Source organism: Scheffersomyces spartinae (assembly GCF_019049425.1).
Source record: "Scheffersomyces spartinae strain ARV_011 chromosome Unknown scaffold_3, whole genome shotgun sequence".
Lineage (NCBI taxonomy): Eukaryota > Fungi > Ascomycota > Pichiomycetes > Serinales > Debaryomycetaceae > Lizanozyma > Lizanozyma spartinae.
Window position 1 is genome coordinate 469,689 of NW_025065050.1, and position 27,309 is coordinate 496,997.

The 27,309-nt window shown below is 38.5% G+C and overlaps 10 protein-coding genes across 10 annotated transcripts; 4 read left to right on the forward strand and 6 right to left on the reverse strand.

Moving 5' to 3' along the window:
- Window positions 1–301: 301 nt before the first annotated feature.
- On the forward strand, window positions 302–3,451 carry ATC1 (alpha,alpha-trehalase; the record flags this gene model as incomplete). The annotated part of the gene is made up of 1 exon (XM_043194083.1): window positions 302–3,451. One exon carries the CDS (start codon window positions 302–304, stop codon window positions 3,449–3,451), a length of 3,150 nt encoding a protein of 1,049 aa, XP_043051135.1.
- A 35-nt stretch (window positions 3,452–3,486) lies between these two features.
- On the reverse strand, window positions 3,487–7,506 carry PGA63 (Pga63p; the record flags this gene model as incomplete). The annotated part of the gene is made up of 1 exon (XM_043194084.1): window positions 3,487–7,506. The coding sequence occupies one exon, from the start codon at window positions 7,504–7,506 to the stop codon at window positions 3,487–3,489; it is 4,020 nt and encodes a 1,339-aa protein (XP_043051136.1).
- A 385-nt stretch (window positions 7,507–7,891) lies between these two features.
- RDI1 (Rdi1p) lies at window positions 7,892–8,763 on the reverse strand (the record flags this gene model as incomplete). Its single annotated transcript, XM_043194085.1, has 2 exons — window positions 7,892–8,511; window positions 8,760–8,763. 2 exons carry the CDS (start codon window positions 8,761–8,763, stop codon window positions 7,892–7,894), a joined length of 624 nt encoding a protein of 207 aa, XP_043051137.1.
- A 315-nt stretch (window positions 8,764–9,078) lies between these two features.
- Window positions 9,079–10,656, reverse strand: FGR44 (Fgr44p; the record flags this gene model as incomplete). Its single annotated transcript, XM_043194086.1, has 1 exon — window positions 9,079–10,656. The coding sequence occupies one exon, from the start codon at window positions 10,654–10,656 to the stop codon at window positions 9,079–9,081; it is 1,578 nt and encodes a 525-aa protein (XP_043051138.1).
- A 528-nt stretch (window positions 10,657–11,184) lies between these two features.
- KQ657_003361 (ubiquitin-ubiquitin ligase) lies at window positions 11,185–14,388 on the forward strand (the record flags this gene model as incomplete). The annotated part of the gene is made up of 2 exons (XM_043194087.1): window positions 11,185–11,199; window positions 11,269–14,388. The coding sequence occupies 2 exons, from the start codon at window positions 11,185–11,187 to the stop codon at window positions 14,386–14,388; spliced, it is 3,135 nt and encodes a 1,044-aa protein (XP_043051139.1).
- An 89-nt stretch (window positions 14,389–14,477) lies between these two features.
- Window positions 14,478–15,219, reverse strand: RPL35 (60S ribosomal protein uL29; the record flags this gene model as incomplete). Its single annotated transcript, XM_043194088.1, has 2 exons — window positions 14,478–14,837; window positions 15,217–15,219. The coding sequence occupies 2 exons, from the start codon at window positions 15,217–15,219 to the stop codon at window positions 14,478–14,480; spliced, it is 363 nt and encodes a 120-aa protein (XP_043051140.1).
- Window positions 15,220–15,734: 515 nt separating this feature from the next.
- ARF2 (Arf family GTPase) lies at window positions 15,735–17,473 on the reverse strand (the record flags this gene model as incomplete). The annotated part of the gene is made up of 3 exons (XM_043194089.1): window positions 15,735–16,363; window positions 16,897–16,975; window positions 17,426–17,473. 3 exons carry the CDS (start codon window positions 17,471–17,473, stop codon window positions 15,735–15,737), a joined length of 756 nt encoding a protein of 251 aa, XP_043051141.1.
- Window positions 17,474–18,029: 556 nt separating this feature from the next.
- KQ657_003364 (ditrans,polycis-polyprenyl diphosphate synthase) lies at window positions 18,030–19,073 on the reverse strand (the record flags this gene model as incomplete). Its single annotated transcript, XM_043194090.1, has 2 exons — window positions 18,030–18,699; window positions 18,832–19,073. 2 exons carry the CDS (start codon window positions 19,071–19,073, stop codon window positions 18,030–18,032), a joined length of 912 nt encoding a protein of 303 aa, XP_043051142.1.
- Window positions 19,074–22,364: 3,291 nt separating this feature from the next.
- HGT4 (glucose sensor) lies at window positions 22,365–24,890 on the forward strand (the record flags this gene model as incomplete). Its single annotated transcript, XM_043194091.1, has 1 exon — window positions 22,365–24,890. The coding sequence occupies one exon, from the start codon at window positions 22,365–22,367 to the stop codon at window positions 24,888–24,890; it is 2,526 nt and encodes an 841-aa protein (XP_043051143.1).
- Window positions 24,891–25,148: 258 nt separating this feature from the next.
- Window positions 25,149–26,336, forward strand: AFP99 (Afp99p; the record flags this gene model as incomplete). Its single annotated transcript, XM_043194092.1, has 1 exon — window positions 25,149–26,336. One exon carries the CDS (start codon window positions 25,149–25,151, stop codon window positions 26,334–26,336), a length of 1,188 nt encoding a protein of 395 aa, XP_043051144.1.
- Window positions 26,337–27,309: the final 973 nt, after the last annotated feature.

Sequence of the window (27,309 nt, forward strand, 5' to 3'; positions counted from 1 at the left end):
AACTTAAAATATACAGAGAAATACCATAACAACAACATGCATACCATAATTCAATGCTTAATGGATGCCGTTTGACATTTGTGGAGTCATTTCTTTGTATTGTTTTTTATGTTCTGTTGAGGGGACTGCGTTGAATCCACCCCCACAAATTAGCACTAGCAGAGAACCACTTTCCCGCATCCCTAAGGGTTTAAATATGGCTTTAAATTGTGGATTATCCTATTGATATATAATGAACTGGAAAGGACATATAACCTGTGTTTGGTCGACCGCTACACGTCGAAGACAACGATTACTATTAATGTCTATTGGACTGCTTTTACTTTTCATTGTTATAATCCATTTGGGGTTCTTATCAAATGAGCAAGGTTTTGGCTTTGTGAAGGCCTACCCTGTAAATTGGAAAGGTCTATGGTCACTGAAGTCTTCAAGCCTGACCACTTTAGATCCTACTAGAAAAGATAGAGATTACTATGTAAATTTGGCGGAGTCGTTGGAGAATCAACTACTCTTTCAAGATATCAAAAACTCCAAAGGTGCCTACTATGATTTGGAGGATAACACGGTGGGGACAGTTCATTTTAATCCTTTCCACCAATATCAATCACAACCATATGTTGCCAATGGTTATATAGGTAGCAGAATCCCCAATGTGGGGCATGGCTTTGCTTATGACACTCTTTCAAATAATTCAGATGCAAATCCAGAGGATATTGTCAATGGATGGCCCTTATTCAACCAGAGATATGCAGGGGCCTTTGTTGCGGGCTTCTTTGATATCGAAAAACGGTTAAACGGTACAAACTTTCCAGAGTTGTTGGAAAATGGTTACGAGAGTTCCTTCTCTGCTGTCCCTCAATGGACAACCTTAGAGGTTTCTGCTCTTTTGGATGGTGAACATTATAGATTATCACCAAATTCTTCTTCACTTGAATTAGGTCCCATTCTGAATTATTCTCAAAAGGCATCCTTAGATAATGGTGTTGTCACTACTGAGTTCATCTGGCTAGATGCTCTAAAGGTGAAGTATTCCGTATTAGCTCATAGAGAAGTTGCTAACTTGGGTATAGTTTCTCTTTATATGGAGAATTTGGGTAATTCACTGTTGGAGCTTAAAGTACTGGATATTTTAGCAATAGAAACTGCTCAAAGATGTCATTTCAAGAGCGTGGATGGTGATAAGGAAAAGGGTATATATATCGCATTTCAACCTCATGAGATTGATTATGTTGATGGCATAATAAGTTCCAAATTGTCTTTAGAAAATATTACTATTGCAAAGACAAACCATTCTGTTTCGCAATCGTCTAAGATATCTTTAAAGGCATATGATGACATTGAAATCTTCAAAACGGTTGGTATTGTTACATCAGATTATGATTCTTCCTTAAACTCAGTCGATAAGTTGGTTTCATATGCTAGAAATATTTCAAATATTATTGAGCCCATAAAGGATTTATACCAAATTCATTTAAACGCATGGGAGTCTTTAATTGGAGAAGCTCCGTTGATAATATTTAAAGATGATCTTCTTTTAAGCATGGCTGCAAGAGCTTCTATTTATCATTTGTTGGCAAATACTCGATCAGATGCTCAAGGAGTAACTGCAGCTTTAGGAGTTGGTGGTTTGAGTTCAGACTCGTATGCTGGAATGGTATTTTGGGATGCTGATTTATGGATGTACCATGCATTATTGCCTTTCAGTCCATCCCATGCTAAAAGTATAGTGAATTATCGGTTGCATACTCGAGAGCAGGCTCAAAAGAATGTCCCAAAGGGTTACAGTGGAGCTGTTTATCCTTGGACTAGTGGACGTTTTGGGAACTGTACCGCAACAGGTCCTTGCTTAGATTATGAATATCACATAAACCATGCCGTCGTTCAAGCAAGTTGGAATCTTTATTTAAGTGGAGCTGCCGATGATAATTTTTTAAGAGATGTTACTATGCCAATGATAAACGATGCAGCCACGTTCCTTAGTACATATGTAACTAAGATCAATGTTACGGATAATTCCTACTGGACATTTAACATGACGGACCCTGATGAGTATGCTAACCATATCAATAATGGAGCTTACACCAATGGAGGGATCAGTGCCATAACTCAATGGGCTAACACTATTCGTAAGCATTTCCAAAATGATACCATTGAGATTTTTGAAGATATTTCAAAGAAGATAGAGATTCCCCAATCAGATAACAAAGACAATATTACTTTAGAATATACTGGGATGAATGGAACTGTTGAAGTTAAACAAGCTGATGTGATTATGTTAACATACCCCTTGGAAAATGTATTAATTGATGATGAACAAGCCCTTCGAAACATGCAATTTTATTCTCAAAAGCAAGTTAGCTATGGACCAGCAATGACATTCCCTATATTTTCCATCGTGTCCTCCAAGCTTTCTCAAGTTGGCTGTTCATCTCAATCGTATCTTCATCGGTCGGTTCAACCTTATTTAAGGGCTCCTTTTGCTCAATTTTCAGAACAAAGTAATGATAATTACTTGACCAATGGAGGGACCCACCCAGCCTTCCCATTTTTAACTGGTCATGGAGGGTTTGTGCAAGCGATAGTACAAGGATTAACAGGGTTTAGATATTCATACGATACAGACTCTTCAGGTAAGATTCTTCGGCATTTGGAAATTGACCCCGTATCACTCCCTTTGTTTGGAGGAGATCTTTCGATCAACGGGTTGGTTTACATGAACTATTCATTAGCATTTGACATTAAAGATAGTATGCTTACAGTGACCAACAACGGACCCATTTCACCCCATGTTTCAGATAAGACTATTACCATCAAAGTATCGGAAAGAAATGAATATAATGGGACATACAAGTTAGCCAAGTCTCACCAGCTTAGTGTCCCGTTATTCACTCCGCAACGGAATGTTAATGACTCCATTTGTGAATGTGAATTAGCGGAGTTCAGGGCTATCACCGAATCTGTTTATGGAGATTCACCTCTACTGATTAATGACGGTGATAACTTTACTCATTGGCAAGCCAAACATAGCGATTCTTCCGCCAAGTTGTTGGTTGACTTAAAGCTGGTGACTGAGGTGAAAGGAGCTTATATCAATTGGGGTGATAAACCTCCTTTAAAATATGAACTCCAATCGTTATCAAGCTCTTATCGTTCCAGTTTCCCGGACTCTACTGCTCTTCAAAGAAACGTTGACTTCGCCAATACGAATAAACAACTATACAATGAATATGAAGTGTTTGACTCCATCACCAAAGCCCACGTTAACATCACCGCTCCTTTTGACCCCAACACGGTTGACGAGGTGGCCATAGTGAAGAGATTCAACACCACTAAGGTGTCTTTCCAGGATCCAGTGTCTTCTCGCTACTTGCTACTAACATTTGATGGTGTACACGAGAAGGACTCTCCTGATAATGGAGGAGCCAAAGTGTTTGAAATGGTACTATTCTAAACGATATATATATATATATATATGATTTTTTATTATTAAGCAAAAGCTTCGCTCATACTAATCAACCGTTTGACACCAATGAACCAGTTACCGGTTTGAGATGGATGTTGATCAGAGATGCGGCTGTTTAACTCCGCCGCGGATTTAAAATCATGGTTCTCCAATGAAGTGACCACTTGGTTCAAAAGATCAACCACTGGAGCAGAAACCTTCTTCTTCTCTAAAGCATCATACAAATACTTTAATCTCTTTGCCATGTCCAGAGCATGGGCCTTAAACTTGTCGGGGACTTGGGGTTGGATCTTAGCGGACGCCGCCTTGAAGTAGTCGTTGATTCTTCTCACTGCAAGTGGATCAAGTTCCGGCTGAGGAGGAGTGGAGATTGTGGCAGAAGAAGTTCTACTGACGGCCTTGAACTTTGGTGGTGGTTGAACTGGTGATGGGTGTTCAACCTTATGAGCTGTTGGAGGTGGAGGAGGTGCCTGCGCTTGTGCATGTGCATGTGCTTGTGCATGTGCTTGTGCTTGTGCTTGTGCTTGTGCTTGTGCTTGTGCTTGAGAATTTTGGGATGAAATGGATGGTGCACGAGGTGGAGGTGGTCCCGGCATCTTCCCGGTGGGTGGATTGGTGGTCTTACCACCATGATGATGTTGTTGTGGAGGTTGAGGAATACCCATGGATGGTTGAGATGGAGGAGCATAGGGGTTCTTTGGGGGTGCAGCAGGAGGATTAAAGTTCACTGCAGTATTAACGTTGGGCATTGACGAAGCAATAGGTTGAGGTTTTGGACGAGGAATATCGGTCTTGGATGGAGGTGGAGGAGCATAAGGGTTCTTTGGTGGTATGGACATGGACATACTTGAAGAAGCTGTCAATGGAGGTGTTGAAAGATTAGATGGAACGGCCGATGGAGTAGCTGAACCTGGAGGTGGGGCATACCGATTAGATCTGGTATTTTCCTTTGGCTTTTGTTGTTGTTGTTGATTGGTTGGTTTATCAGTCAAAGTTGAAGTTGAAGTTGAAGCTGAAGACGCACTTCGAGAAGCAGCCTTAGGTGGTGGTGGAGCAGCTTGTGGTAAAGGAGTTGGTTTCGTTGGTACCATCTTCACTTGAGCTGGTAGTTTGGGTGATGCAACTGCAACTGCAGCAGCACGTTTTGGAGGAGTAGGTTGTTTAAAAGTTTCTGGTAAATCATTCCAACCATCAGTGTTTTCCAACCATGATTTGGTGGAGTTAGGAGTTGGTGAACTCAACAGTCCGGGAGCTCCCACAGCAGGAACAGTTGGCTTATAAACATTAGTATAAGTACTTGCAGGTGTAGGAGACATAGGCTTGATAGGGGGCATAATAGGAGCAATGGTTCCATAACTTTGTCTACTAATACTCCGAGGACCAGCAGAAGCAAGTAATGCTGGGTCGGCCATTGGTGATCTCACTGGAGGGGAAACAATCAGTGGAACTCTTGGGGGTCCACTTATAGATTGAGGTTTCATCATCATCCCTTGAGCTGTTGGTTGAGCATAAGGATTGGTTGGTGGAGCATATTGGTTAGTAGAGGACGCTTGAGGTGGTGGGACGTTCATTGAAGGCAATGGAACTGGACCATTGGCAGGAGCAAAGCCAAAAGTAGCAGCAGGTGCATAACTAGATTGTCTTCTTGGACCACCTCTTTGAACAGCAGCACTAGAGGCAGCAGACATGCTTTGAAGTCTCTTGGATTGAGCAAATGAATTGTTGGTAACATGGGCATCAGTTGTAGCAAGTCCACTAGCCTTGGAGATTCTTTCCTTCTCCTTAACCACGATTTCAGTTGGCAACAAGTCCAAAAACTTAGTTGCCAAACTGAATTGTCCATCACCTGCAACAACAGATGCGTATTCAATAATTATTCTGGAAATGGCCAGAAGGTTTGGACCACTAAATACACCTTCAAAGTTAGCAGCAGATCTGTAAGCAGAAATCTTTTCAACAAAGTTATTCAAAGAAGCAAAGCGGGCGTCAGAAGGAGTTGAAATCGTCTCGTTATTGGATGTTAATAATTCTTCTTCAAATTGAGGTAATTCTTCAATCCAAATCTTTGCAATTCTATCCAATGCTCCACCTGCAAAATAACATTGAAGAGCATTGAATCTAGACCCTGCTGCCAAAACACGGTCACCCAATTCCGTTATCTTGGAATCAAATTCATCACCATCGTTAGTGAATGATGAAATGGTTGCAGCGATTTCCTTCCAATCACTAACATCTGCATTTGATACAATATCAGTGACATTTTTAGAAGCAACATTATAAAGAATTCTTGATAAGGTATTATCAGCATGTTTTTTGAAATAGGCACTTCTAACCTTTTCTTTCACTTCAACTTCAGCATCTAAGGCTAAAATCAATGCTTCAGCCAATTTGTCTTCTTTCAAACATAAATCTGTGGCTTCATTAATTCTATTTTGCAATATTAGCTGGATCAATTTATAATTAGATTCATCGTCAGAAATTGAAAACTTTCCTGATGGAGAGTATGTAAATTCAATATCCTTTGTGACACCATTACTTAAATTGTCAAAGAATGATTCATTCCCACCATTCACAATAGGAGATTCCAATAAGTCACCATCCATTCCTTTAAGAATATCAGATTGGTCTGTAGTGGTACTTTTCTTTCCATACACATTTTCCAAGAACAGGGACTTCCCTAAATCAGAAAACTCCTTAATTATATTCCAATCTTCTTTATCATTTTCATTGACAAACGGTTGATTTGTTTTTTCATCAATTAATTCATGGAAATCGTTTTCATTCAAAGCTTTGGCCAATTTATCTGATTTGGTGGTATCATTTGAGGTAGCAATTTTTTTAATATTAATGATAGATTTACCATTGGATGAAGTAATGGAAACCAATTTGGAGCCAAAACCAAATGAAACGCTGGAAGGACATGCTAACCACGAGGGAGCTTGGATCTTATCAAAAACAGGTTGTTGAGTTTGAGATGAAGAGATTTCACTCCAAAAGGTACTATCATCGACATTAGTACTTGGAGCTTCAGGTGCAGGAGTTGTATCTTGTAAAGTTTGAATTACAATTTTCCCATCAAATGAAGCAGAAGCAAAGACATCAGGAGCCAGAGGGGCAAATTGAACTTTAAAAGCCCAATTGGTTGTTGAAGGATAACTACCCAATTTTTCACCAGTAATTGGATTCCAAATTAAAGTTGCATTATCTTTACCACTTGATAATAATAAATTAGCATCTTTAGAGCACCAATCTAAGCAAAGGACACCCGACATATGACCTTCTAAAATACGTTCTGGGGCATTTGCATTTCTTAAATCCCAAGATAATATTAATGGACAAACTTCTGTATCACTTGCAGTGATTAATTTAGTTGATTGAGATGGATGCCAAGCGACACAAGAGAAGTTGGCTTTACCATTTGTTTTAGGATTAACATAAGATAAATGAAGCACCTCTCTTTTGGCTTTTAAATCCCAAATCGAAGTATAACCTGAATTACCAGTAGAAGCAAAAATATGGGGTACAGAATTATTCCAAGCAATCAGAGTAACTTCATCCATTGGAGAAATCGCTTGACCAGGATTAATTGGATCAGCAAACGTCTTAATATCCCAAATGAAAATTTGTCCATTAGAACCACCCGTGGCCAACACGTGGGGTTGGTTTGGATTAAATTGTAAGCATTTAACTGGACCAGCATGTTTATTTGAAGAGTGGATTAAAGCCTTTTGAACATCTTTGGACTTGATTAATACGTCAGCATCCCAAAATTCAACGTTACCATTTTGCATAGCACCAACTAAAACCCCGCTGGGTCTACCTTCCATGGGCTTGGACCAGGTCAAAGCATGGAATCGTTGTTCCACTGGAGTGGAAAAAATAGGTTGTCCTTTACTTGTAAATACGTCCCAGATCTCCAATTTAGAAGACGCAGAAAAGTTAATGTCCACAGCTCCAGCTACAGATCCAGTAGCCAATAAGGGCAAAGTATCATGGTTCCAAGCAAACGTCGACGTTGTGTCGAGTTGTTCAATCTTGACCATAATAATAATATCGATACACTATGAGAATGTCGCGTTCAACAACAACAGCAACAACTTTGTTATTATTATTATTATTATAGTAGTAATAATCTCCCACTAGTTAATACTATACCGCTCTCGGAAGATCTCGCCAACTAATTGAACCAAGTTAACCAATTGTTGAATAAAGAGAAAATTATAGGAGAACAACGTACCTTGTTGTCCTCAAGTGTTTTCTGTTGATTTGTTCAAATTTTCGCCCTCACTTTTGTGTTTGGTGAAAGCGCGACATTTACCCGACTTAGCGACATGAGACATGGAGACAAGGGACAAGAACATGGTACAGTACAACACAGTGGAGGCTACTCAGTAGTAGTGTTTACTGTAGTAAGATAACTTGTATTAACTATTTGGTGATGGTAAAACTCCAAGGGAATGTTAAATGAACAGTTTTATCATCATCTATAAACTTGGTTACAGCATTATAATTTCCTCTAACCATCATCCCACTTGGTGCTTCAACTTCATCAAAGGCTTTCTCGTAATAAGGTGTAGATGTTGTATTTGGAGCATAAGATCCTAGAGGTTCCTCCACTTTATCGACTCTAACAAATCCTTTTTTAACCAGATGTAAATATTTTAATCCGGTGATAATCTCGTGTTGTACTCTGAATTTAATAACTAATTGATAAATGGATTTTTCTTTAATTTGAAACTTAATCTCCTTGTTGGCTATGGTGTTGCCTTGATCATCTTCCAAATCAATTATAACATCCTCTAAATCTGGTTGATCTGGAAATTGTAATTTCATCAGTACAATAACAACTCTACGATTATCTCCAGCCTTAACAGGGTACGCATTGGCATCTCCACCTAACCCTAAACTGGCCTTCCACTTGGCTAAACTTTCATCTTCCGCATCCAATTTGTTATATTCTTCAATAGTCTTTTTCTCCCCAACAACGTATCCATCAACCGTTTCTGGTTCCAAATCATCATCATGATGTGGAGCCGACATTCTGGATACTAATATAAAACTCTGTTCAGCGTATATAAAACTTTTATGAAATAATAGTTAACTTGATACGTCACAATAATCGTTCGCCTTTTTCGTTCGCAAGCCGGACACGTAGGCACCGGCACTTATATTGATAGTACGTTGGGGTATTTATACCTACCAGACAAAGAAAATGCGAACCGAAAATTTCAATGCCACGATCGTCTTTTACCCTGTTCTGTCCAAGCACTCATAAACGTACAACTAAAATCTACACCCATTCTGTTGATTCAAAATGGTTGGTGATCATTACGTAAGATGCATTTAATTGATGTTGGGTATAAATATATACTGTTTATTATGTAGTTGTAGCCGTTGTGTATCATATACTATATATGACGTCGTATAACCCATATCTACGGCCGTCTTGTGCATGTGATGGACCCCATCTCCTTTCATTCCATTATCTTACCCTATTCGTAAACTATATCAGTTGGCGGTGACGCAAATGGTAATATTTAGGTAAAATTATGTCGTTTCGTGTTTAAAGTACACCTGGAAATCTGAAACATCGTCATATAGTTTACGATCATGTACTATTTGCCTTTAGTCTCGTTAATACCGCCGTTATTATTATTATTAGTGTTATTGTACCGTTTTCGAGTCTTGTTTCTTGTAACATTATTGCCGGAATCAGGGATGATAATGTAGGGATTATTCAAGATTTTCCTTTCGGTTTCCTTGTCGTAACTGGTTCGATTCCCATACTCGCTCATACCAGAATAGATTCCATTGGGTGGTATCCCACTAGGTATTGCTGTTGTTGTAGGAACCAACTGTGGTGGTCCGTGAACTACAGCACTCCCATTACAGGTTGTAGGAACTGCCATTGGAGCTATAAGTACTGGACCAGGATAATATCCAGTAGGAGGAGGAGGAGGAGGGAAGTGGACTCCGAAATAAGCTCCGTGTGACGGTTGTTGTTGTTGAGGATATACAGCTACCATGGGGGTTGAGATCACTCCCGTTCCTGACTGGGCACCACCATTATACTGTAAAGGAATTGACATTCCTGGATAAGCAGGAACAAAGCTAACTCCAGTTCTACCAACCATTGTCTGATTTTGAATTGGCTTTGGTTTCGGATTCAAAGAAGCTTCATTCACGGTCTGACTTTGACTCTGAGACATAATCTTGGTCTTTGTTTGGTTCTGGTTCTGGTTCTGGTTCTGGCTTCTATTTTTCTGGTGTTGGCTCTTCCCATCTTTGCTTTTATTTTGCTTTACATCGGGGTCAAGTCCGTATTGCCTTCCATGTTCATGAGGATTCTTCTCCTTTAGTGGAATAGGTACACTTTTCAGAATATACCGGTATCCCTGCGTAGCTTCTATGTCATCTTCTTGATCAAAGATCTCATCTCGTAGTTTCCTATATAAAGCCTCCTTTGTAGCTCTATCTGACTCGATTTTCGAGTCATGAGATTCTGTAGAAGTTGACGATGAGTCTGAAATCGCCAAATCTTCCATATTCATAGTCATATCCGTCACGGAACTACTACTGGTATCATCACTTTTGGCACTAGCGATGGTGGCTGAATTAAAACTCACTTCGCCTTCACCGTTTACTGTATCCGACACTGAAGATGGTGATGATGGTTTATCTTTTCGTATAAGCTTGATTTGTCTGGCTGCCGGCCTAATTGATGATATAGCAGTGTTCAGCGGTGCACGGGGCTGAGTCTTTTGAGAATGACTTCGTGATAATAACTCATTGGAAAATATCATATGTTGGGTGTTCATCTCCATCTGGATATACACAGATAATTTGGTGAACTTGGGAGACGACGGATTATCAACATGGGTAATAAAATCACCATAATCAAAGTTTTGTCTAGGACTAACAACAATTTCGTTCTGTTGGTTGTTCCAATGTTGCAAGTTGTAGTATTGGCATAATTGGTGGGTCAATAATCTATAGTAGGAATTCTTGAGGTAAATGGAATGAATTACATAAACTGGGCTTTGATTCAGCAGTTGCAATTGCAATATGTTGTTCTTTATGAAATTGACTAGACTCTTTTCCAAATGTAAAAGATACACTCGTTCCTGTTGTTTAATAAGGGCTTTAGTTATAGACGAAGGAACCTCACCTTTAATTGATTCTACTTCAACCATAGTATCATGCATACAAACAAATAGTAGTCAACAGTAACACTAACACTAACACTAGAAGTAACAGCTTCCACAAGACTACTACTATCTAATCCAATCGAGTGATGCTATCTTCTAACAATGGTATCTTTTTGGTATGGTATAATATGCTGTACAACTCTCGACTAATAGCCCTCACCACCGCACTCTATAGTTAACTTTATCGGTATCTAAAGAGACCTACTTGTTCCAGGAAATGTATAGAATACAATTATCACTTCAAATCCCTCTCTTAACCACTTTGGATACCGGTAACCTGATGCTGCTACTCTGGTCCACTTGTAACGAGGTCAAGCGTCGTTTCAAATTTTCGTTCCTCGACTGGAGAAATTCACAAACCGAACTACCGACCCACCAACCGACCGACTAACCGACCGACCAAAGATCAAATCGACTACTCGCTCGACCCAAAGGCAAATCACCCGTTGATCGATCCATCCATCCGTTTGGTGATCGTAAATCTGTTCTTAATTCTTGTTGGTCCTCCTCAATATGTCTGAAGACGATGTATGTATACGTTTATGTGTTTGGTCTGTATTTACGGTTACACATTGAGACTAACTGTTGATCCTTTAGATTAGAGCTAAACGTCTTGCCAAATTGGCCAGTAGTACGCCATCAAAACAATCCAATTCTAGTGATTCCACGGTGCCTTCTTCTACAGAACCTCCTACTAAAAAAGCAACATCTGCTACTAAAGTGCCTTCTGCTACTAAAGTGCCTTCTGCTCCTACTGTGTCTACTCCTTCAAAGAATGTCTCCCCCAGAACCCAACCCAAAGTCGAACTCCATTGGCCCTCAGAAATGGTCAAAATGGTGTTTGGTGCAACATACGAACCTCCTGAAGGTTCAGGCTTGATCGAATTGTCATCTCCGACAAATTCCATTGAATTGACTCTGTTTTCCAAGAACAACATAGAGGAACTCTTTATGGAGATCTTGATGCTGATGCTGATTCCTGAGTCTTATAAATGTACCATTGAATACTTGACTTTTGTCTATGACAACGCCGTCCGTGAACATCACAAGTTGAACAAGAAAGATGTCCACTATCAACTGAAAGCCACGGCCTTGTCAAATGTGCGTGAATTGGCTGTATCCTATGGTCTGTTAGGTATCATGGATGAATCTATGTTTGATCGTAACAATTTGTTAGATACAGTCATGTATTTAACCCGAACTTGCAATGATACCACTGGACCATTTATAATGGAGTCAATTGAGTATGTAATTTCCGAAAACATCCTCTTGGATTATCTCAACAAACTAGTACCACAATTGTCTAAAGCTTTAAGTGTCGTCAACCTTACGATGAAGGAGTACAATCAAATGTTGACGTTTTACGAAATGTTGGTATCGGTGAAAGCAATTGCAGCTATTTACTCTCAAATCGACGGGTTCTTCCCATCTGAATTGGAAGAAGGTTTAGAATATCAGAATGCCTCCTTATTGGGCGCAATATTAAAATTATCTCCAATGGATAGAATAGTGGCTACTAATTACTTTGGTTCGCCTACAATGACAAAGAATGAAATCAAATCAATATCTGAAGGTATTCAAAATGAGTACAATGTTTTGATAGACAGATTATTCTCTCTTGTGAATAAGTTGGTTAGAGGATCCTCCCAAACAAGAAATGATGTCATGAAATGGTTTGCTTCTCTCGTTAATGTATCTCATTTAAGAAAGGGTAGTCATGCCAACCCTAATAAGTTGGCTTCTGATGGTATTATGATGAATATCACAGTTATTTTGGTCAGATTATCAGCCCCATTTCTTGATTTCCCAGGTTATCTGAAAATTGATAAGATTGACCCCAATTATTTTGCTAAAAGTGACCTTTTGGACGTTTCTGAAGAAGCAAGAATTAATTCTTCTTCAAATGAAGCAAACACTTATTATGAAAATCTAGGATTATCTGGAGAACTGGTGAATTTCATTTCTGATTGCTTTTATCTCACCTTAACCTATTTGCATTATGGACTTGGTGGGATTGCAAATTTCTATGATAGAAATTCAAGGCAAATCGATCAAATAAATGAACAAATTATGGCTCTTAATCAACTGCTGCAAAATGCTATTAACCTTAACCCCAGACATGCAGCTGAGATTAAACAACTTACAACATTTTTAGCTATTACGAGTGCAACAAAGCATGTGACAACTGCCTTATTTGATTCCCGCAAGTTACATTTGGAGATCTTTGACTTTGCTGTTGGAGCCACCACATTCTTCACTCGTTTGATCGATCCAGCTCATCAATATCCATCATCTAAAATTTCCATACCCATTTTTAAGATTTCCAAAGTTGCTGAATTAGATGACCATGATTTCCTTATGACCAAATCACCTGAACCATGGAAATATTTACCAGAATACTTTATTGATGGTATAGTTCAATATTGTCGGTTCTTATCTCGTTTTAGAGGTAGTCCAATGATTTTCAATGAAGACCGATTGACTCCGCTTGTTGAGTTTATTGTGATCCTTTTGCGTTGTCCTGAATTAGTAGGCAACCCACATTTAAAGGCTAATTTAATTGATATTTTGTCCTATGGTACTATGCCTATTTATAGTGGACCCAACTCACCTGGGTTTATGATGGAAATCTTCAATCATAATCAATTGGTATCACAGAATTTGCTTTATTCACTTTTGGATCTTTATGTAATGGTTGAAAAGACTGGTACTTCAAGTCAATTTTATGATAAGTTCAATAGCAGATATCGGATATCAGAAGTGATTGAATGTTTGTGGAATGGAGGTACTTATATTTACAGACAACAATTGGTAGCCTATTCCAAAAGTAGCATTGATTTCTTTGTTAGATTTATTGCTCGGATGTTGAATGATACCACTTACTTATTGGACGAAGCATTTGAATCCTTAAACAAGATTCATATGTACCAGCAAGAATTGAAGAGAAGAAACAGCGGTCAGGAGGAGAACACTGAAGAATATGGAACCACTGAAGAATTGACTAAGAAGCTCCATGATTCAGAACGTAACGCAAAATCATTAATGGGTTTGGCCAACAAGACCATGGAATTGTTCAAACTATTCACCAAGGAAGTACCTGAAGGGTTTGTATTGGACGAATTAGTTGACAGATTGGCCGGTATGTTGGATTATAACTTGGGGATAATGATTGGACCCAAATGTTCTACATTGAAGGTTGAAGCACCTGAAAAGTATTATTTTGATCCCAAACGAACCTTGAGTGATCTTTGTCTGATTTATTATAATTTGGCAAAGCAAGACAAGTTTGCGGTTGCGTGTGCGAGAGACGGAAGATCGTTCCATATCGAGCTTTTCAGAAAGGCTGAACGGATCTTATCTACAAAGACATATGTTGATTCCATGGTGATTCAAGGGTTCATTCAATTTGCCGAAAGAGCAGAACAGATTCGACAATCTGAAGAGGATGAAGAAATGGAATTGGGTGAAATTCCAGATGAGTTTCTTGATCCATTAATGTTCACGTTAATGGAGGATCCAGTAATCTTACCTACTTCTAAAGTTAGTATTGATCGGAGTACGATTAAATCTCATTTATTGAGTGACCCTACGGATCCATTCAATCGTTCACCGTTGAAATTGGAAGATGTTATAGAAGATGTTGAGTTGAAGCAACGTATTTTTGAGTTTAAGAAAGGAAAAAAGTCACATCCGAGTGAAGATATTGAAATAAATTAATACGAATTAAAATGACTACACGTGATTACATTAGAACCCCAAGTGTATTAACTAAATCATAAACTATAAAAGATAGGATACGAGCAATCTTAAGCCTTGATGGCGAACTTTCTTTGAGGGAAAGCGATTCTTTGCTTCTTGGCCTTTTCAGTTTCAGCCTTAGATTCAAACTTGGTCAATCTTCTTCTGATGGCTCTGGTCTTCTTGGCTCTCAAGTCCTTTGGTTGGTACTTCTTACCAGCGTACAATTGTCTAACGGCATCTCTTTGGTTTTGGTTGATGACAGTCAAGACTCTAGCAATGTTCTTTCTGGCAGTGTGGATTCTTGGCAAAGAAGGTCTGGTCAACTTTTGAACCTTCAAAGTGGCCAATTCTTGCTTCAATTCAAACAATTGAGTTTCCAATTGTTCCTTGGACTTGGTTCTCAATTCAAAAGTCTTAACACCGGCCTGGAATAAATGTTAGTACTGAGTAAGATTAAAGTAATACTAGATGGACAGGAGAAGACGTGTGAAGACAGCCGTTGTATCTTGTAATTATAAGTTGGACATTAGATGGATAATTCGATATGGGTATCACGACATGGATATGAATTTCTCTTGGACTGGGATACATACTATTAACTGTATAACAGTGATGCATTGATATACGTTCAAGTTCGGATGCCAGTCTTAGATGCTGGAGTAAAGACTAGTTCAACTGATGGATACAATTTCGTTTTCTTCATGTTCCATTTCCATCAACAATATCAATATCAAACTTATATAACGGGACTTTCTTATGTCTTCCACGAGACGTCTATCATCTTTTATCGCTGGTCACACATACCATTTTGATTATTGGGATATACTAGGTACAAGGAGAAACAAGAACCACTAGGTTAAGTTGAGGGAAATATGTTAAAAGTCAGGTCTGTCGCACACCAAGGTGGAAAAATTTTTCAATCATCGTGCTCCCAAAGAGGCAACTATGTCGCACAAAAGATCAGGATGTCACTGATAGTTTCACGTGAGTCATCACGTGGTTACTGGTTTAGGGTGAGTACCATAATTAGTTTTCTGTAGGGAATGTCGCTTCTCGTTAGTATTTTTCTTTGTTCTGTGTTGAATTTTCTCGAGTGTCACAATTGAAGCATCAGTGTTTCACGTGCTTATGTAGGGCTAGATGACCTAAATCAGAAATGATGTCTTTATTCGAATATGTAAGCTTATACTTGTTATTAGCCCCAATTACTACATTAGAGTTTCTATGCTATTGTTTATTGATTAAGAAAGCATGGTTAATTAGAAGATAATTACTATTAAATGTTATTATTATAATGATTAAGCTATTGGCAAACAAAAAGCTTATTCCTTAGCAACATTCTGAGATAACCATTCTAACCCCTCATACAAACCATCACCGGTTGTAGCACATGTAGATTGAATATACCATGGCTTACCTCTCAATTTGGTCAAACCCAACTTTTCAGTGATTTCAGCAGCACTCATAGCATTAGGTAAATCTTGTTTGTTGGCAAAGACTAAAATTGAAGCATTCTTCAATTCATCTTCATTCAACATCTTTTCTAATTCATCTCTTGCCTTGTCAATTCTATCTCTATCATTGGAATCAACCACAAAGATAATACCTTGAGCATTTTGGTAATAATATCTCCATAATGGTCTAATGGTATCTTGTCCACCAATATCCCATACGGTGAATCCAATATTCTTATATTGGACAGTTTCCACATTAAATCCAATGGTTGGAATAGTAGTGATAATCTCACCCAACTTCAACTTATACAAGATAGTCGTCTTACCAGCAGCATCCAAACCAACCATCAAGATTTTCATCTCTTGATTGCCGAATAATTGGCTAACCATTCTACTAATAAAAATACCCATTCTGTACCTGACTTTATGGAATAACAAACGATAATAAAAATCTATAACTAAGGGGAGTTTAAATGCTCCTTTACCGTTGGTTTTAGCTAGCTATGTGTCAGAGCTATTGCCACTGAACAGAATAACTTTGAGGTGTTGTGCTAGACGTGTTACGTTGTTTTACCTGAATTCCGGTATACGTGGAAGGGCACTACACACAGCCCAATTTTTTTTGGCGTCTTCGGTCACGTGACTAGTTCTGAATCTATTTTCGTATAATATGACAACTTTTATACTATACATTGTTTGGTTCGAATAAAATGTACGGTGTATTCCATGACAAACGAGTTCCCTTATCTTCTTCAAGATTAGGACAACTCCTTAGAGTAGATCCAATTATATTGTTACCTAATTTTCCAATATATTTATTACGCTGTAAATCCCTGACCTTGCTACAAGCAAAATTAGTGCTTTTGCTACCTGGTTCGTACTTGTGAGGTGCACCAAATCTATAGTAGCAAGACCACGCGCCAGGCTTTAGACAACCTTGCATGTCTCTGTACTGTGCATCTCCCCATTTGACCTCAGTATGGTACCATACACTGTATCTGTCTCCTGCAGGTATCGCAAGTCAAAGAACCACCTCTGTGAACAGATTTTGTCCAAGAGTCACCTATCAAGCCACCAATAGCTCCCCATCCGATAGGACATGCATTGATCTGCCAATCATACCCGTAGTCCCTATCTATAGCGTACTCAGCTTCGACTGAGCTTTTACTATTGTACGCACAACCACTGATTTTGTATCATGGCAGCCACCATGTACCCAGCGGAGCAATCTCGCATTCACGCTAGCGATTCATACAGGTGGTCCAGCCGTCCTTCTTAACCTGCGTTCGCTGCCAGGTCTAGTACCTGTCTAATACTTCTATTTACACCGTAAATGTTCGTTTCCATTTGCGTATCATTTACAAACGACATAAGGGTGACTTAAAACCCCAGTGCAATTACGACACGCAACACAATGCATAATATTGCAATCCACTAGGCAGATACAGATTTGGCGCTCAGCTTCTGTGGCTTAACTGTTCGGCCATAATAAACTCCACACATGTAGATATCAGATTCTGAATAATCTCCCAAATTGTTAGCGGAGCCGTTATCGCCACAGTCAACATGTAGCCACCTTGATACTCTGTGATATTACCATCTGACATGATAAGTTACCAGAAATGTTTTCCCTTGTTCTGTAACAAACAAACATGAACAACCAGGGCAATTCCTCAGCATTATATACTCGAGACTTTATAGGGCGAACAAAAAGCCAAATAAGTAGCTAGGGGCCCCTTAATTGAGCCATTCCGTATCTCAAGAAGGTGACTGATGTATGATACCACTCCATGGAATATTCTTCAAACATTGAGATGTGGCATTAAAGTATTTACTTTGGCTGGATAATCAGATGCAGCAATGGTTGGTGAAGCTGGGGTGTTTCTCTAATGCTGTGCCAATTAGTTATTGGCTCATGGTTGGATTTCAACGGTGCAAAAACTGTGCTTGTGAGGATATTTGCTTGTATTAAAGTTACCTACTAATCCTTAATATCAAATAGGTGGTTGAATAGCCAGCTTATCGGGCTATCGTAGACCTAGCATGTATTTTTTATATCTTCAGATCTATATATTAATCCCAAGGAGGTAACATTTTACGGCCATCTCATGAACCACGTAAAAAATCACTTTTAATGCAACGAAAATGCTATAATTCTCATCATTATTTACCCACATTCATTTTACATCTGGAGAACTTTTGTAAAGCACGAATAAATACCAAATAACTTACATCAATATTCTCTGGTTCCCAATAAATCTCACTCAATCTAATTTGCCAAGGTGGATAATCTTGTAAATCCAAATTAGGTGCAAATTGAATAAGCAAATCAGGTTCAGGTCCAACCAATTCTACCAACTCCTCGTCAACTAGTGAAATGGTGATATCACTAACCTTTAATTCATTAGATTTGGCCAATTCGTACATTGTTCGAGTAAGTTCTACAATTGTAGGTTTACCATCAACACGAGAAAGTAAAACCACTTGTAAATCGACTGGAGCATCTTCACAATATACAAGGCTTTCATTAGTATGAGCAATTTTTAACAGAAAATTGGGTATAGCATCAGTTCCAAAATAATTGGCTAATGTATGGATCATTTCCTTTTGTAAGAAAGGTAAATATTCGCCTGTAAGTACACCAGTACATTCATAGATAGATAAATATGGGATTCCAGCAGAAAGACACCAACTACTAGTATCAGCAATTTGTGACATAAGTCCTTCGACACCTCCATTTTCCTCATTATCATCTTGTAAATTAATAATTGTGCCTAGTCGTTTAGGAATCTTAGTAAGCTTATTAACATCTTCTCTAATTACTTGTGGTGAACTGTTTGGGGAATAAGTTATAGCAAGTACTCGAAGGGTGCTTCGCCGGTAAAGATAAAGGCAATTTTTGTAAATACTAATAATAAAGAATATGACAAGTAGAATTCCATGATACACATAATACAACACAAACGAATTGGGATGAAGCTTCCGATATCTGCTAGCACTTTTATTTACTCCAGAAACAACATTGACAGTACTAGCTTTTCTTACTGCATTTGGAGGAGCCTTTGGTGTCTTACCTAATCCTACATCATCATCATGTACTTGACGATGTTGTAAGTCACTGCTGTTGTTGGTTTCAAAACCAGAAACAACACTACTCTCAGGAGCAGGACTGGGTATATGATCCTTTTCTTTAATCTTAGTGCTCATAACCGATTAGATCTATAGGTATGATTTCTATGGCTGCAAGAGTGGATCAATAATGTGATCGAATGGCGTATAGGTGGCCTTTAAGGAAAGTCCATCTCATTTACAGTGAAAGTGTCACAAACTTTGTGGCGCTACCATTAATGTCCTTAATTTGGTATACGAGTCATAGTCCTAATAAAACACGGTTAGCTACTAGCAAACTTGATGATATCGTAGTTTGATTGATTCAATGATCAATGCAGTAACGTATTATGTTGTATTAGTATTGATAGTAAAAAAAACTGTGAATCATTTTTTGGAGTAAATGTGGCAAGATCTGAAAGAATATTGTTGGTGCTAATCGATCTAATAGAAGGAAGTCTGGTGATATGGAAAGACAACTCATTCAAAAATATTTAATCGATTGCTTATATTAGACTATAATTTTATACCTTTACTTTTTTTCGTATTATGTATTGTCTTAAAAGAATTAGTTCGGAAATGGCTTTGTTTATACGTCTTTAAATGACCTACTACCATTTTAGCGCATATCATGAACATTCTTATGCTATACTAAAACTAGAAGGTTCTTATTTCTCTGAAGCTCAATAGCTTTAAGTAATTCTTTACGACCCTAATCTATGTACCAAAATATGGTCAAGTATTGGTTGGCAAAACGAACCAAGTAATGGCTGCGAAAAATGTGAACCTTTAGTAGGATTACTATAGATCAGCTTATTTGAGATACCATTGAATGACGTAATAAGGTGTGCAATACAAAAACGGAGGTATACTACTAGTCTAAAGTTTGCATGCCGAAATTAATAGAATACGTAGTTCGTGGCAATTGCGCTGTTAGTTAACTTTAAAAGTGGCTAGTTGATAATTGTACGTGTATTAGTGTTTTTTTATTCTTGTGGACTCAAAACATAACAGTGGTAAAATATGAGCTAAATAATTTACGCTTTATCGTGTCTGCATCAGACTTCCAAATCACTGCTTTTGAAATCGATTTCATGTGATACACCAATTGTGTATTCTTCAACTGTATTTCCACTGCTCTTCTCATTTTTTGGTGTAATCGCAGCATTCAAAATATGCACTTCCAAAGTGGAACGAAAAGCAGGTTTATTCAAGGTCATGAATATGATATCCTACCTATATTTTCATTCTGTGGATAAAGATAATATCAATAGAAAATAAAGGGTGATGATTAATGATACGTCACAATCCCTTAATATCCGCAAGCCTATTAGCCCCAAAGCCGACGGTATCATTTCTGTAGCTCGTGTCGGATTGAAAAAAATAACGAACCGAGCACAAGAGTCTCCTCAAATTGCAGAAATTGGAAGTTCCGCTTCAGTTTAACAGTATTTTGAACCTGCCTCATTCTTTATGAAGCAGCTCATAATATGTTTCAGATGAATGTTCCACAGCAGCAATGTACATAGCTCAACAATTGCGGGTATAACGGCACAATACAGCTCGATTCTAAGAAGTAGACCACTATGAAGTTCTCGTCCGTACTAGACGAATACTCCTAACTAACCTCTTTTCCTTCATTTAACTATAGCATGACTAAAAGTTTCCATGAAGACGTAGTTCACACCAAGATAACAAGTTGTCTACTACTTCTCATATATGAAAAGATTGTGCTGGGAAAGAGCGCCTTAGCAAAGGCGAAGTGGACTCAACAAGAACAGAAGGATGTTTTCGCTTATCTAATGTCACGTTGCCGACGTGTCTACAATTGCCTATATATATCAATATGTTTTGCTTTAGCTATGGTAATACCAAAGACGCATACAAATCGATAATATGCAGAGTGGGCGAATATACCTGTCAAGGGAATAGCTAGCAATACCCCAGTTGGCCTTTACATTTTATTTATTCCCATTCTTATTTAGTCATAATGTGGTCGAAATTTTGGCTCACCCCACACGCGAACTCTTAACACACCACCACTCTGTACCTCACTGCGCCGTTCAATCATAAGTAGGTATCCAATTGCATTCCCGATACAGAACTTTGGTGCGGCAGATATTATACCCCACACTTTCTTTAGCCACATGATTTTATGGTAGCACCGCACTAGAGAACAATGTAACTATGGGAACCTACAAATTTATTCGACTAATTGGTAACAATACTTGCGGGAATATATTTTATACAAGTAATACGTGCTTTTAGCATGGTTTATTACCCAGGCTCAGCTCCGTTCTAATAAATATATTCCGATATCGTGTTGACGAAGGCGACCGACCGACGATGATGGCTGAAAATTAATTGTGGACGTTGACGTGTGGATGGATTGGGGGGAGAAAAAAAAAACCCAAAACTAGTAGCAGTAATTGTATGAGTTAACTTGTCACGATGACTCACCAATGGGTGTGAACAAGAACCTTTAGTATGCTAGTATAATCAACAGAAAGACAATATTAACGAATTTCAGTAAAACTGTCAGAGTTATCATTTATGTAGCAGCCATTCTCTGATAGCACAGTTTTGGAAACTGTAGACTTCCTTTTCGGGACATGTGCATTCATACGATCGTCATCTTGCCCCCTTTCAAAATACTTCACTGGTTCTTGGTACAAAGAACGACCCAAAAAGTTTTACTAAGCCCATGACCTTCAGAAGTGATTCAAATTAATAAGTGGTGTTCACTGCTTACCAATACATATTTATCTGAATAAGTGAACTACTTCACTGCTAAACAGAATCTTTGCCTTTGCTTCATTCTTGGCTATTAGATTTTTGTCTTTTATCTCAAGCTCTCTTATCGCTTACAGAAAAAAGCAGATCTAATATAGTAGTCGTTTGAAACAACCGCTGAACTGTGGAAGTTGAGCTTAATATTGTGACACTCTTCAGATTATATCTGGTGTGGTAGCTTACTGAAAATCGTTACTATCTGCTCCTAAGATAGTCAGTCAGTCTCATATATACTTGCCCATACAGATTTTGAGGAGTTTTAGAACCATACAAATTTAATATATCCTTGCACCACCATCCAAATAACATTCATATAGTCATAGTCTAAAGCAAGAGCTCCAAAATCTCTCTTCCATAATGAAACAGCCTTCCTCACAAGTACCTCCGGGTACTTTGCCTGTGCAACAAGTATCACGATATTGGCCCTTCTCAAAACGTTGGAACCGACAAAGCCGTCTATCTAGATCGTTCACCGATCCAAATAGTATCAATAGCCCTCACATAACAGCACAAGAGCTCATAGAACGAGAAATACGGAGTATGAGAAACCCTACCCCCGCTCTACTCTCGGAAAATGCATCTATATCCTCTGAACATATGGACTCGGAGAAACATCTATCTTCGTCTACAGATACCGCACCAGATCCTTCCAATCCTCCTATTTTGCATGAAGATGTGAACCAACATCTTGATCTGAACTTGCCTATATGCCAAAATGAAAATAAAGACATTATGACCACTCCTCCCCCTATGTATTCACAACAGAAAAACATTGAAGAACAGAAACACCTGAGCTTCCTACAACGACAGTGGGACAAGTTCCTTGGCGGATTAGAGGGCTTACTTTACGATAATAGTAACCACGATGCCCAATATTATAGGAAAATCAAACAGAAATCGTCTTCCACTTCGGCTATCTTGGTGGGTATGATGGCTGCAGTAGGTGGTTTCCTTTATGGCTACGATACAGGTTTGATTAATGATATACTTGAAATGAGTTACGTCAAACGTCATATAGCAACGAATGGAGTTCGATTTTCTGTTCACGAAAGGGCATTAGTCACTGCTATATTATCTTTAGGTACATTCTGTGGGGCCTTAGCAGCTCCACCAATATCCGATACCTATGGAAGGAAGTCCAGTATAATGGTATCCTCAGGTATTATATTTATGATTGGGAATATATTACAGGTTTCATCACAATCCATTACATTTCTATGCATAGGAAGAGCAATACTGGGTGTTGCTGTGGGACTTTTGTCTGCTATTGTACCTTTATATCAAGCTGAAGCATCTCCTAAATGGGTTAGAGGTTCCATTGTTTTCACTTATCAATGGGCAATCACATGGGGTTTATTGATTGCTAGTGCCATTTGTCAAGGTACCAGAAAGTTGAATAACCTGGGATCTTATCGAATACCTGTTGCGCTTCAATTCCTTTGGGGGTTGACTCTTTGTGTGGGGATGTATTTCCTTCCGGAGTCTCCTCGTTTCTACGTGACAAAGAATAAATTGGATTTAGCCTTAGAGAGTTTGTCGATGTTGAGACGACTCCCCAGTGATGATCCTGATTTAATTGAAGAATTGGTTGACATTAAGGCCAATTACGATTATGAAGTATCCTTTGGACGTACTACAATATTAGATTGTTTTAGGAATGGAGGTGGGAGACACAAGCAACGCTTAAGAATGGCTACGGGAATGGGTGTCCAATTTTTTCAACAATGTAGTGGTATCAACTTCATCTTTTATTATGGAACTAATTTTTTCATTAGTGCTGGTATGAAGAATAGTTATCTTATGTCATTTACAACATATTGTGTCAATACCGTGTTCACTGTTCCAGGAATCCTTCTTATTGATATTGTTGGCAGAAGACCACTTTTACTATATGGTGGGGTAGCTATGTCTTGTGCCAACTTTATCATTGCCGTGGTTGGAGTTGCTGTTCTGGATACGTTCATAAGTTCTACAATATGTATATCTTTCCTGTGTGTGTTTATTGCTATTTTTGCAAGTACATGGGGTGGCTGTACTTGGGCACTTTGTTCGGATATCTATGGTATAAGTATTCGTCAAAAGGCAATGTCACTATCTGCTGCCACCAACTGGTTGGTGAATTTTGTGTTGGCTTATGCCACTCCTTATCTTATTGATACTGGACATCACACTGCAGCATTAGGGAATAAGATTTTTTTCATTTGGGGAGGCTTTAATGCCATGGGAGCCGTTTACGTTTATTTCATGGTTTATGAAACAAAAGGTCTTAAATTAGAAGAAGTGGATTTCATGTATTTGAATTGTTCTAATGCAAGACTGTCATCCAAGTTTAAATCTAGAAAGATTGATTATGACCAACTTGATCAACCTTCTTTGGCAATCCCTAATTCACGGAACTCAATATCGTATGACCACAATGATATGAACCATTTGGATGTGAGCTCTACTTCATCGTTTAATAATAGAGATTTGGAGTCTGGTCCTCCATCTTCGTCTGATTCTGGAAGTAATAGCAACACTATATCTCCTTCAAGTTCACCCCCACCTACTTCGAAAGATGCCCAAATTATATGTGAAAGCGCAACTAATGGCAGCACACCTCCAAACAATATTAATAATGACACTGCTACTAGTTACTATATTTCTCAATCAGTGTCTAATCCCAATAGTGCGAATAATGCAACTGGGAATTTTAAACTTAATTCGACAGCAAGAGACCCTAGTTTGATGATTATTCCTTATCAAAACACAGGACTTCCCAATGATGATAGTGATGAAGATGATGACGGAGATGATGACGATGATGAGAATGTTACAGACTATCAATCCTATTTAATGAGCCTTCAATCTTCTAAAGTGAGTAATTCTCAAACCCTGGGTCTGATAGATACTCCAAAATATCCTATTCAAAGTCATCATCAAAGTGTTTTTGATGAATATGAGGACCTAATGAACAGACAAGCAATTGGACATACAGTTCAATTAACTTCTTCTTCAACAAGTTCAAACCCTGGTGGTTTGGAAAAACCCACAATCATTGCTACGCCTTATTTTAATGCCCCTCCGGAATTAGATTCTCTGTCGGAAGAAAGCTCTTTAGAAGAAGAGGAGAACAGGGAATAACTTTGGAATGCTTCCCGGATTACTTTCTTAGGACAAATTCTTGCCATGAATTCATGTTGCAAATTGCATTGTATAATTTAAAATAAACGGTTTAATTAGGAACATAAGCACTCCGTAAAAAATAAAGTTTATGTGCCATACAACTTTCGCATTTGCATTCCTAATCGAGAAGAAACCCGCTAAGCAAATTCCAATATATAAGACGAAGCATAACGACTCTAAAACAACTAATACTTATCATATATCTATTCATTCACCATGCGTTTCTCTATAGGATTACTACTTGCAATAGTCACCAGCGTTACAGCCGAGTCATACTTAGACTCAATCTACGGTGAAGTTACGGGACCTTCAATTCACTTGGAGAATGTTGGAGAGATTGATGAATTCAGTTTGAACCATGAGTTTGGATACAATCGTATCAAGTCTAAGTTGAATCTCCCCTCAGATGATGACACGTCAGATCTCGATGGGCTTCTGTACTTTGGAGGAATTGTTACTTATGGTCACAGACCACACCTTGAGTGCTTTAATCCAGATAACGATACACTTTCGACTTCAGTAGACATTGCAGTTGTTGGAGCACCATTTGACACTGGCGTCAGTTATCGTACTGGTGCTAGGTTTGGTCCTAATTCAATTCGTTCAGCACTGAGAAGAATGGAAGCTGGCGATGGGACTTATGGTCAAGAGCATCGCACTAAGAAGAGTATCATTGATTGCGGAGATGTTCCTATGACTCCGTTCGATAACAGAATTGCTTTAAATCAACTTTATAGAGGTCAAAGGGCGATCCATCGATTCCGTTCAGATACGACAAAAAAGTCAACTAAGATTATTACCTTAGGAGGTGACCATACTGTCTCTCTTATGTGCCTTAAATCTGCTTTCGAAACGTATAAGCAGCCCTTGCACGTGATCCACTTTGACTCTCATCTTGATACTTGGAATCCTAAGGTATTAGGTGGAGGTATCTCTCATTATATGCTGTTGAACCATGGTACTTTCCTTCATTATGCTCTGGAAAAGGGTTATATTGCCACAGAAAACAATATTCATGTTGGATTAAGAGCTCCATTCATCGACTTTGAATACGACCCTGTTCATGATGCTGAATGTGGATTCAAGGCAATTGGTGCCAGAGAAATAGACCGCATTGGTATTCGGGGTATTTTGCACAAGATTCATACTACGATACCAAAGGACGCTCCAGTTTATATCACTGTGGATATAGACGTTTTGGATCCTAGTAGTGCCCCAGGTACTGGTACAATGGAAGTTGGAGGATGGACTACAAGAGAGTTACTTAGTGTGCTTGATGGACTAAAGGGCTTAAATGTTGTGGGTGCGGATGTCGTTGAAGTGTCTCCCCCATTCGATACCAACTCTGAAATTACTAGTTTGGCAGCCACTGCAGTCATTGAGAGTTTTATTCTGATAATGTGATAATGCACTTGGCACCTAGAGTATTTATAATGTAATGAAATGATCAGTCCTTCATAATCTCTAGATGTGTACTTTATGTACAATCAATGCTGATGATATCGAATTTTTACTTCAGTTAAGAATTGGCTTGCATAATCATTATCACTAGTCATAGTGACATGAGACTAGTGTAGTTTAATAATAGTGAATATTGAGCTATTACTTCAGCGAATAGTTAGTGTACATTAGATATTCAACCGCGCTACCATCTCTTATCGATATTTGCGCTACCCAGAGCGTGTTATGGTGGCCAGCCAAATGAGTTCCAACTTACTATTGGATTATAAGTTTACCTTATTCTTTCCACTATTTCAAATTAACCTAAACATAATGTGCATGCAACCACCTAGAAAATTACAGACTGTTCCATTGTCACACACGGCATTACTCTTAGAAGGTCGGGAATCCTCGCAACTTGAATGGGTAGAAGGTGACACTGATGTCTACACAAGTCGTCCCAGTATTAAAAGCACAAGACATATTTGCATCCATCATACATCAAAAACAGATTCAAATGATCAAAGAGTAATCACGAAGTGTTCCACTCATAAGCAACCTGATAAGTTACTGTCAGAAAAGTTGCTACTTGAAACTCAGCATAGGGATCTTGAAAAGAATGAAATTAGGAGTAATCGTTTCCGCTATTTTCTGCGTATATTAATGGCATTGGGAGTAATCTGTTCCTTAATAATGTACACCAGGGTGATCTACTTGTGGCTTACATAGACAAAAAGCTTACTACATTCTACTAGAACTTTGTTATTGACATACAATTCTTTCATTACAATATTATCGAAGGCTCAAAACAAGAATTCCTACACGATGAGATCTAAACCATACTCTCATTGATATCTACGGAAATAGTTTTATAATTATGGCTTATCAACTACATACTTGTAAGTTCATGTAGTTTCCTGTATGTGGATAGAGAAGA